The sequence below is a fragment of the Dendropsophus ebraccatus genome, chromosome 9, assembly GCF_027789765.1.
Source record: "Dendropsophus ebraccatus isolate aDenEbr1 chromosome 9, aDenEbr1.pat, whole genome shotgun sequence".
Taxonomy (NCBI): Eukaryota; Metazoa; Chordata; class Amphibia; order Anura; family Hylidae; genus Dendropsophus; species Dendropsophus ebraccatus.
The window spans coordinates 61,364,558-61,376,476 of NC_091462.1; the positions used below are offsets into that span (position 1 = coordinate 61,364,558).

An 11,919-nucleotide genomic window follows, 5' to 3' on the forward strand; every position below is an offset into this window, starting at 1 on the left:
CTGCAGAGCGGTGGCCGGTCTCAGGCGGAGTCTGGCAGGAGTCGCGGCTGTGGGCTGGGGAGGACACCGAAGCAGAATGCGAGCTCCCGGAGGCCGGTGAGTAAGTAGTTGTATGATCAGCGCATCGTCTCTGAGAGGAGGAGAGACCCGGGGCGCAATCTTGTGAGGCGTCCGCTGCTGCCGCTGGGAAAAAGCTTGTAAGCTTAATGGGACTTTTCCCCTTCTTTTTTCTGGTTCTCATGGGGGACAAGAGGGATCCCGAGATGTTGAGGAACCGGGTGGGATAAAATAAGTCGGTTTTTAGCCGTTATGTGCCACTCGTGGCCAGATGTGGGAGCGGAGCTCTGGTCTCAAGCGTCTGCCGCCATGCGCCGCTAGCCGCGCCCCCCTCACTCACTAGTGGACTTTTAAGACTAAGTTGTCATATGCATATATGAGAGGTAGCACTCTTTGTGGCTTTTGTATCACTTGTGTATGATATCTTTCTTCCGATTTCTGCCCTGAAAGCTTCATCTCTAATTTTAAGCTATCCTTCTGCTAGTGGATGAGGCCTAGCCTATGTCTCTGCTGCTGCTGCTGCCACATCTGAGACGATCTCGCCTTGGCAGTAACAATTCATTTAGCCAATCACTAACTGAGATGAGACAGTGCACAGACAAGTTTGTCTCGAAAATAGGGTAGTTGTGGTCAGCAGGGGACCCAAAGACATAGGAGGACACTAGGGAGAACTTGACATGGTAGGAATAATATGTTTAATATGTTTTATATAAGGGCAGCACTATATTAAAAGTTTCTTAAATGCTGGAGTACCCCTTTAAGCTCCCCTAGAGAAATATTCTTTTTTTTCCACCTACCTCCAGGATCCTTTTTCTGGCCATCCAATACAGACCGGGACCCCTGACTGTATTGATTGGGCAATAATGAACCACCAAAAACTGTATGCAGACAAACCAGTTTATTTTTTTGAAAAATGTAGACAGAAATTTAATTTACTCCAAATCGATTTGTTCATCTCTATCAAAGACCACTGAAAATGTTCTTGATGAAGTTGAAGTTTAGCTACTGAAGAATTTGAAGGTGTTTCTATGTAAATTCTAACTTAAAAAAAGGAAACATATGTTTTAGTTGGCATAATTACCAATAATAAGTTGTTTTTCTTGCATTTGTTTCATTGCCCCTTTAGTAATAGCAATAAAACATCATAAAGCTAAGTTTACACAATGTTTTTTCAGCTCTGTTTAAAATTACGTTCGTTATTTTGAGTCTAAATTATGGGACCTAATTTAGCTGTCTGGCCTCCCCTTAGTGCAATGACGGCTGCTAGTACATTATTCTAGTTTGGGGTTACTAATTGGCCTTTGGGTGTGGATTAATTGAAAAGTCCTTGAATTTAATAGTAAAAAGAGAGAAAGAACGGTGACAAAAGGAAAACTGTGTGTGCACAACTAATAAAAAACATCCGCTGTTTGCAAAAGACGTCCAAAAATAATGTTTATGTTCATTATCTTAATGTCTGCAGTAAAAGCGTCCGTTATTAAATACATTGCGCCCATTGGACGTCTGTCTTTCCTTTGACTTTAATGCATTGCCCTTGCAGTCAGTCAAATCACAGCAATAACTGACATATTTTAAAATAGTAAAATCGTCCGCCTTTTCAATATTTTTGACGATGTGTGAACATAGCCTAAGGGTGCGTTCACCTGTACAGGACCCACAGCAGATCTGCAGCAGATTTGAAGTTGTTAATTTGCTTTGAAACTAATCTGGGCCACCAAATCTGCTGTGGATCTGCTGCAGATTCAAATCTGTGCCATCAAATCTGCGGCAGATCCTGTACGTGTGAACGCATCCTAAAAGATTATTCGGAAAAATAATAATTATAATTGTTTAATTTTCCAGAATGGCTTGGAACAATGTTTCTCTGGACACAGAATTTATCCTTCTCGGACTTACTGATAATTATCTGTTACAGATCATCCTTTTTATTCTTTTTCTTATTATTTATCTAATGATATTGTTTGGGAACTTTCTTATTATTCTGGTAACCATCACAGATATCAGCCTTCACAACCCTATGTACTTTTTTCTTGCCAACCTTTCTTTTCTAGATATCTGCTACTCATCATCAATTATACCACGGATGCTAAGAGACTTTTTATCTTTCAGGAAAAACATCTCTATGGCAGAATGTGTTACCCAAATGTACTGTTCACTGGGTCTTGGAGAAACTGAGTGTATTCTTTTAGCTGTGATGGCATATGACCGCTACATAGCAATATGCTATCCATTACATTACGCTTCCATTATCCGCAAGTCTGTATGTATCAAAGTAGCCTTTGGAACATGGATTTGTGGATTTTTGTTGACTATTCCAAGTGTTGCTGTTGTATGGAGTTTGGATCGCTGTGGCAGAAATGTAATAAATCATTTTGAATGTGAAATTCCAGAACTCCTCTCACTAGCATGTGACAGTACTGCCACAATGGAACTTACAAATTATATTATTGGGACAACTGTGTTAATTGTACCAGTTATTTTTATTATTTCATCTTATGTTAAAATTATCAGATCTGTTCTAAGAATTGCTTCATCTACAGGGCGACAGAAAGCTTTTTCCACATGTGGCTCTCACATAATGGTTGTAACAGTTTTTTATGGCTCAGCAATGGTTTCCTATTTAAAGCCAAGATCTCTAGCTACTGCCGGCACTGACAAATTGTTGGCAGTGTTTTATACTTCCATAACTCCAATGTTAAATCCATTAATTTACACCCTTAGGAATAAAGAAGTCAAAGTAGCTCTAAGAAAGGTCACCAGAAACGTTATCTAATTGCAAATGTTAATAGATCAGTTGTTGTTAAATTGGAGGCCTAAATAAACAAGCAAAGTTGCAAATTTCCATGCTTTTCTTTTGCATTTTGGCCATTTTTGCGCTGTTTGTTTTCAGCATACAGTATTTTGGTAATTTTTGGTAATTAAACTGCTGCACAGTTAAACCCCCATTTAGAAGGGGCCACAGGGGAACTAGACACTTTTTGGTCCATAATGCTGGTTTCACACATAGCTGTTTGAAAAACTGACACTGAAGTTTTTGAGCCAAAGCCAGAAGTGGATCCTGAAGGTAGGAGATATGTAAGTGTTTCCTTTATTTTATCTATTACTTTGAATCCACATTTGGTTTTGGCTTATAGACTGCAATGGCAGTTTAAAAAAAAACTGCCATGTGTGAAACAGGACTAAAGGTATGTGCACACTTCAGAAAATAGATGGAAAATCCGTCGGGGAATCTTTGGACCAACGACTGAATCCCCCCGTGCATAAAGTGGAGTCTATGACACGGACGGAGACGCATGGGGCTGCCGCAGTCTGCGATTGGGGGATTCGGCTACGCATTTTTTGTCAATTTTCCGAAGAGTGCACATACCCTTAGGCCGGGTTCACATGCTGTATGACACCGGCCATTCTGTGACCTGGCCGTGTCACAGAACGGCCTGTGTCAGTGAAGATCACCCCAGTCGGTACTGCAGAGCCGCACTTTTCATTGTGTAAACTGACAGTTCTGTGCGAACACTATTCAATGAATAGCGGGCGCACAAAACGGTCATGTCAGTTTTCCGTGCAGCCGATTGCAATCCCGGTCGGAGCAATATACTATGGGGGAGATTTATCAAACATGGTGTAAAGTGAAACTTGCTCAGTTGCCCCTAGCAACCTATCAGATTTCACCTTTCATTTTCCACAGAGTCTGTGAGGAATGAAAGATGGAATCTGATTGGTTGCTAGAGGCAACTGAGCCAGTTTCACTTTATACCATGTTTAATAAATCTCCCCCTATGTGTATACACTCCAGCCAAGATTCCATTAATTTTCAATGCAAAGTATCTTTTGAATTAATCACGGCCATTCTGCACTAAATACCCCATAGTGAGAAAGTTAAAATGGAATGTTAGAAATTTCTGCAAATATTGTAAAATTTTCCAGTTCCGTGTATCCACACAATGCTGTCTCTGAGCTCTACAGGCAGTTCTTTCCGCTCATGGCTTGGTTTTTGCTCTCATATAAATTGTGAGGTGTGAGGCCTTATTATAGAAAGGGCTATGTCTTTCTAAACCATGTCCAATCAACTGACACCACCACAGTTTAAACAAAAAATGTATTTTATAGAACCTTCCAACAAAGGAGACAAAAGCAGCTATCTCTGCAAGGTTCTTTTATGTTGATATTTGTGGACGAGTTCTGGAGCATGCAAGTTTTTGATCTGAAGTGTGTTTTTGTGGGACTTTAATGTTTAGGGACTTTAGATTCAGGGAGTGTAGAGGAGAACAAATTGTTTATTTGTTTGCTTTTGAACAAATTGCTTTTTTTGTTTCTTTGTTTGCTTTTGTTGTTCGTTTTTATATATATTTTATATCCCCATAAAAATAAGCTCCATGTTTGACAATGCAGTCCAATGTACATCTTGTGCAATGTATGTAATCCTTGATCAACTGATTGAAGGTGTATATTATTATGTGAGATGTGTGCATGTTGCTGGTTTGGAAGCCCAGATACTAGATCCAAATGAACAACTGCTAAGATTGAGACACATTGGCAAACTGGTGATAGCATGGAGGTGCAGGGGGAAGAGGCAACAAGTTGGGTGACAGTTAGAAAACGGGGTAGATTGAAGAGTGCAAGGGAGGCTAGTCCTGATCTGGCACACCCCAACAAGTTTGCCAAATTGGCGGATGAGGAACATGTTGATTCAGGGGTGGCATTGCTGCAGCAGAACACTGCCTCTGAAAGTCAGGGGGGTGTCTGCTCCAGTAAGGTGGGAAATAGGAGTGCAGGGCAAGCCAGGCAGGTACTGGTAGTGGAGGACTCAATTATTAGAGGGACAGACAGGGCAATCTGTCAGAAAGACCAGGATCGTCAAACAGTGTGTTGCCTACCTGGCGCTCGAGTTCGTCACATTGCGGATCGGGTTGACAGATTACAGAGAGGGCCTGGCGATGACTCAGCAGTCATAGTGCACATTGGCACCAATGATAAAGTTATAGGTAGATGGAGGGTCCTTAAAAATATTTTTAGTGACTTAGGCAGGAAGTTTAAGACTAGGACCTCCAAGCTGATATTTTCCAAAATATAACCTGTACCACAAGCTACACCTGAGAGACAGCGGGAAATTATGAAGGTATATAAGTGGCTCAAGAGCAGGTGTAGGATAGAGGGGTTTGGGATCATGGAGAACTGGGACGACTTCTCATTCGGTTACAGGCTCAACGGTAAAAAAAAAAAAAGCAAAAATTGCAACAGAAAGTAAAACGAATCCTAAAATGTTCTTCCCCTATATAAATAACAAAAGACTCAAAAATTAAAATGTTGATCCCCTCAAAAATAATCTGGGTGTAATGGTGGAGGGGGAAGAGGAAAAGGCCAATCTACTAAATACATTCTTCTCTACTGTATTCACAGAGGAGAATCCTATAACAGACAACATGACTAGGGATAATTTAAATGCTTTCATAAATCTCACCTTAAAAAAAAAAAAAGTGGGTCTACGCCTTAAAAACATTAAAATACATATGTTACCAGACCCAGAAGGTATCGATCCTAGAGTTTTGCAGGAATTAAGTACTGTGTTAGACAGACCCTTATTCCTAATATTTAAAGGACAATTATGGCCAAAACATATTTTTTAAAATATTGTTATATATTATTACTTATTGAAAGTTAGACAGATTTCTAACGTACATTAATTATGGGAAATGCACATATAGTGCTATTTCCCTTAATTTATTAGATCAAGCAGGGTTCAGATTCCCTAAAAAAATATAACGTCACGAATTAGGTGTAGTTCCTATGTGTTCCTCTGAGTGTATAGCAGGGGGAGCACTATATGTAGAAGTCTATGGAACTGTTTTGTCTATGGAGCTGTATGTAATGGGGTGTTATATAGGGTTACAGTACAATATGCTTTATTGATTGAATATGTTTATGGAAAATTTTGTGGAGCAAGTGTCCTTGCTCCCCACAGTACTCCATAAATGTGGACGGCACCGAGCAGAGAGGGAGAGAGGTGTCCGTGCATCTAACTCCCCCCTCCCTCCCTGCTTGGTGCTATGGGCACATAAACCCTTTTATTTCTCCTCCCATCATGTGCCCACAGTATGAGCACATGATGGGGGAGTAGTACCAGGGCCAATCCCCATCACCAGCACCCCCCCAGCCTCACTGCCGCTGCAGCCGCCACATTCACACTGTACTACTCCTCCTATCATGTGCTCATAGTATGATCACATAATGGGGGAGTAGTACCAAGGCCTATCCCCATTACCAGCATCCCCCCCAGCCACCTCTGCCACTGCACCACCGTTCACATCACCAGCCTCCCCCCAACCCCACCACCACCACCACCGCTGCACTGCTCTTCACATCCCCTGCCAGGCAGACTGCCAAACTCACTGACACCCCCGCCTCCTGTCAATTCGTTCGCCGATGTCCCTGATGTCAACCCCGGCAGATCCTCCGAGAAAGAGTCGGCAGGAGGCGGGGGCGTCAGTGACCTTGGCAGTCTGCCCGGCAGGGGATGTCAACGGATGTGCAGTAGGGGGGCTGGGAAGGGGGATGCTGGAGATGTGAGCGGCGGTGCAGCGGCGGTGGGGCTGGGGGGGCATGTTGTTGATAGGGATCGTTCTTGGTACTACTCCCCCATCATGTGCTCATACATGAGCACATGATGGGAGGAGTAGTACAGTGTGAATGTGCCCACAGCACTGAGCAGGGAGGGAGGGGGGAGGTAGTTAGATGCCGTCCAGGTGTATCGAATACTGTGGGGAGCAAGGACACTTGCTCCCCAAAGTATTCCATAAACATATTCAATCAATAAAGCATAGTGTACTGTAACCCCATCTAACACTCCATTATATACAGCTCCATAGACAATACAGTTTCATAGGCTTTTACATACACTCCATAGAAATTACACCTGATTCGTGACGTCACTTTTTTTTAAGGGAATCTGAACCCTGCTTGATCTACTAAATTAAGGAAAATAGCACTTTATGTGCATTTCTTAAAATTAATGTACATTAGGAATTTGTCTAAGTTTCCATCAGTAATAACATATTAAAAAATACTTTTGGCCGGACTTCTCCTTTAAAGATTTTATAATGACAGGGATTGTTCCACAGGACTGGCGCATAGCTAATGTGGTACCAATTTTCAAGAAGGGGTCAAAGAGTGATCCTGGAAAGTATAGGCCCATAAGTCCAACATCTTTAGTGGGTAAAGTATTTGAGGTTTGTAAGAGATGCTATACTGGGGTATCTTAATTAAAATAATCCTAAAACGCAGCACCAAAATGGATTTATGATTTATGAGGGATCGGTCCACTTAGACTAATCTGATCATCTTCTATGAGGAGGTCAGTTATACACTGGACCTGGGGGAGGCTGTGGATGTTGTGTATCTGGACTTTTTAAAGGCATTTGATACTGTGTCGCATGAAAGGTTAGTCTCAAAACGTGGGAATAGCCAGATATCCCTCTCTCCAGAGAAGGTAGCCTATTGCCAAGGAGTGCCTCCCAGTAAGGAGAACACCAAACCCCACTGATACATAGTGATGATCGAACTGTCTGAGAAAAGTTAGGTTCAAGTCGAACATCTCGATTTTCTCGAACTGGAACCGAACCAAACATTTTTGTCAGCGGCAAAGTCGCGCTCTCTGCTCTCCGCCAGCGTCCCTGGCGACCGGCCGGGCCGGTTGCTGGGGGTGCGCCGACGGCGTCTCTATCAGCCAGCCGGGTTGCTGAGGGGCATGTCGGCTCTTTTTTGTGATCTGCCGCAGCTGGGGCTTCCCTGCCTCACCTGGCTGAGCGGCATAACTGTGTAATTAAAGGGAGATTGTCAGTTTACACTGCCAATCACATTGTCCTGTTGTCCTGGGATAAGGAGCCCAATCCCTATAAGTATCCTCCCCTATCCCAGTATTTTGACTGTGATAAAGCCTCACCTGTGAGAGTTTCCTTGACCTAGCATTTGTTCTGACTGAGTTTGGTTATTAGATTTCGGCTTAGACTTTGACTGTTCTCTGGATCCCGTTTTTGTACTTCACTGACCGTCTGTTTCTGACTCTGACCTCTGACCATCCCCTTTTGTGTTTGTTCCTCTGGTCTTCGTTTTTGTGTTGCCATTTGCCTAAGTTAGGGAACACCGCCAAGTTGTCCCCTGTCGCCTAGGGCAGTCGGGGCAAGTAGTCAGGGACAGCTGGAGTGGGTGCCAGTTCTAGGGCAGCACTCGTCTAGTGTTTTCCTATCCCAACCCTGACCTTATCGCAGGCCCATACCAAAGTCACTCTCGCCAGTTCGGCATAAGCATCAAGACATTGATTGCCAACCGCCTGGACTAGAAGGCTACCCGACTCCAGGGGATTGCTGGGTTGGTATCTCAATTATCCAACCGGGTGGATACCCTAACCCAGACTGCCCCCCAATCATCTGTGCCACCATTTCCAGTATCTGCGGTTCAGCTAGTCTCCCACAAACCCAAGATGTTATTGTCTGACCGTTTTGATGGTAATCCCAACATGTTTTGATCTTTTAGGGAATCCTGTAATCTATATTTTAGGTTTACCCCTTTTTCTGAGAGGGTGGCGGTTGTTGTCTCACTCTACAGGGGGAGCCACAGAATTGGGCATTATCCTTAACTTCTGAGGCTCCTGATTGGAACTCGGCTGAGACGTTTTTTAGATCTCTAGGTCACGTTTATGATGATCCTATTCGGGTTGCTCTAGACGAATCCCATTTACTGTCCATGCAGAAGGGTTGTCGCACGGCTGAGGAGAACTGCTCCGAATTTATGCAGTGGTGTTCTGTGACTGGTTGGGAAGATGTCCCCTTGAAGATGTTATTTAGGCAGGGTCTGTCTGACGCAGTGAAGGATGCAATGGTCAGTCATCCGGTTCCTGACACCCTTAGTGATCTCATGGCACTAATCGTTTCTAAGTTTTAGGGAGATGAAACAGGAAAAGCAGGGGGTGACTCCAGCCATACCACGACAAAGCCATTTCCTGACCTCAACCGACCTCTCCTAGGGCTATGGTATCCTCAACCCCTCTTTTACCAGCTGAGGAACCCATGATGCTGGGGTCAACTATGGCAGCCGCCCGTTGAAGCCGGGTCATTTCATCAGAGATTGTCCATCAAAGTCCAGCCGGGAACCGGGAAACGCCAACGCCTGAGTGACTACCAGGAGGGTCACTCAGGCATTCAGGTACCTCCTCACGCAGTGAATAAATTCCTGCCACCTATTTCGTTGTTTCATGATGACAATTCCTTTTTAAGTAATGCTATGGTCGACTCAGGAGTTTTATGCGGTTCTCTGTAGCTCATTCATTAGGCCTCATGCTTATTCCCCTGCAGTATCCATTTTCTGTGTCTGGGGCGGATGCTACTCCCTTGAAAGAAGGGAAAATCAGGTTCCGGACTACTGATGTTGTTTTAAGGATTGGTTGTCTTTATGTTGAAACAATGTGATTTTTTGTTATGGAGAAGTAAACATTGGATATAATTCTAGGTTTACAGTGGCTTCGCCTACATAACCCAGTGTTTAACTGGAGGACCACGGAACTAGTTAAATGGGGCAGTTTTTGTGGCTCTGATCTCAGTTCTGTTACCCTGCCTGTATGTATTGTGAATGATACAATTGCATTGTCCAATTTTATTTCTGATTTCCGTGACGTATTTGATGCCTTGCCTCCGCACCGTCCTTATGACTGTGCCATCGGTCTCGTGCCTGGGACCAGGTTTCCTAAAGGCCGCATATTTAACCTGTCCCTCCCAGAGCAAGAGTTAATGTGCTAGTATATACAGGACAGATTGAAGAAGGGTCACATACGTCCTTCTGTTTCCCCTATTGGTGCTGGGTTTTTCTTTGTTTAGAAAAATATGGAGGATTGCGTCCCTGCATTGGTTACAGAACAAAATCCCCATCAAAGACCAGCATCCAATTCCCTTGATTACGGATCTTTTGAACCAAGTGGTGGGTGCCCGTTGGTTTTCCAAGATTGACCTTCTGGGTGCCTACAATGTGGGAAGGGGTGGAAAGAGTGGAAAACAGCCTTCAACACCCCTGAGGGTCACTTTGAGTATTTATTGATGCCTTTCGGGCTAAGCAATGCCCCTGCCGTTTTTCAACGTATTGTAAATTATGTTTTCCCTGATCTTTTGGTCGATTTGTGGTCATTTATCTGGACAACATTCTTATTTATTCCCCAGATTGGGAGTCCCACCAGAAACATGTTTGTGAAGTGTCCACTAGATTACTGTTCAAAGAGTTTGGGTTTCTAGGGTATATTCTAACCCCTGACTCGGTGCAAATGGACCCAAAAAGGTTTTGGCCATGCTAGAATGGTCAAAACCTACTACCTTGAAAGAAATCCAAAGATTCTTAGGGTTCGCTTATTTTTATAGAAAATTTATCCAAAATCTTTCATTGATTTCTAGGCCCCTTACTGATTTAACTAAGAAGGGAGCAGACTCAACTTCTTGGTCTTCTGAGGCTGAACAGGCCTGAACAGGTCTATTATGATATTGGGAAAATGGAGCTGTTGGCCATTAAGTGGGCTTTTGAGGAGTGAAGACACTTTCTGGAGGGTGCTAGACACCAGGTTAACCTCTTAAGGACCCATGTCGTACCGGTACGTCATGGATCACTGTCACTTAAGGACCCATGACGTACCGGTACGCGGGTCCTTTAAGAGGGCGCCGCGGCCGGCCGGGTCCCGTTTGGGGGAGATAGCCTGCTATAATACATAGCAGGCCATCTCTCCCTGTCGGCATGGAGGGTTGTTAACCCCCCCCATGCCGACGATCGCCGCTATTGGCTGATAAGCCCATAGCGGCGATCGGAACCTTTCCGGGCCATCGGTGGCCCGATGACCCGGAAAAAAATGGCGATCGGTGCTGTCCGAGGACGGCACCGACTGCCATTACTGTAAAAAGTAATGGTGGTCACGGTACCACCGTCCCGATCGCCGTAAACGGCCGGCCGGCCGTTCATGGCGATCAAAGTCCCCACAAGTAATAAATACCTGGTCCGGACCCCTCAGCTAGGTAGCTGAGGGGTCCAGGGCAGGTATTTGTACATTACACACCTGTCCCGGGGTCCTGATCGGCGTCTTCCGGGTTCCCGGCGTCCTCTTCATCTTGTCGGGTCTTCGGCTTCTTCCGTGACGTCCCGATCGGCTTTTTTCGGCTCCAGCGTCGTCTTTTTTCGTATTTTTCCGGCTCCAGCGTCGTCTTTTTTCGGATCTTGCGCTCTGCTGCCCCCTAGCAGCTGATACGTGTAATACACGTATCAGCCACTACAGGGATGTTCAGAATGTAGTAAAAAAAATTTTTTTTTTCCCAAATTTTTTTTTCTATTTTCCGCACCCTATCGCCGCTGAGTGTTGATCAGCATCGCACGAAAGTGCGCTGCTAATCAGCAATTCCTCCTTTTTGGCGTAGGGTGGGGTTTTTTTATATCCTACTGCCACGGTCTGCTGATAAGTGCCGAACATAAGTGCGGCATTTATCAGCAACACCATTTTTGGTGTAGGTTTTTTTTTATACTTACTGTAAAAAACACGTACAAAAACACTACATTACACCACACTACACTACATTGAATAAAGTTTTACACTACACCACTACGTAGCCCATATACCAATCCCTATATAAAAGTGGCCCCCGGCGTACGTTATTATTGCCTCCGACACTGAAACAGCCAGTGAGGATGAATGGGGGGATCCTTTTTCCTCCATTCATCCTCATCCTCCTCATCATCCAGTGACGTGTCTGGGGGTAGCGTAGCGTACGCTGCCCCCCAGACACGTCTTTTCCGCCAGTACCGTCCCAATAAGAGATGACTGTATGGCGTGAAATTCTACACACTCTG

General features: G+C 44.3%; 1 protein-coding gene across 1 annotated transcript; it reads left to right on the top strand.

Moving 5' to 3' along the window:
* The first annotated feature begins 1,900 nt into the window (after positions 1-1,900).
* LOC138801781 (olfactory receptor 2D3-like) lies at positions 1,901-2,830 on the top strand. The gene has a single exon (XM_069984880.1). The coding sequence runs from the start codon at positions 1,901-1,903 to the stop codon at positions 2,828-2,830; it is 930 nt and encodes a 309-aa protein (XP_069840981.1).
* The last annotated feature ends 9,089 nt before the right edge of the window (positions 2,831-11,919 follow it).

Coding starts and splice junctions, on each gene's coding strand:
- LOC138801781 (XM_069984880.1), top strand. CDS start 1,901: ATGGCTTGGAACAATGTTTCTCTGGACACAGAATTTATCCTTCTCGGA.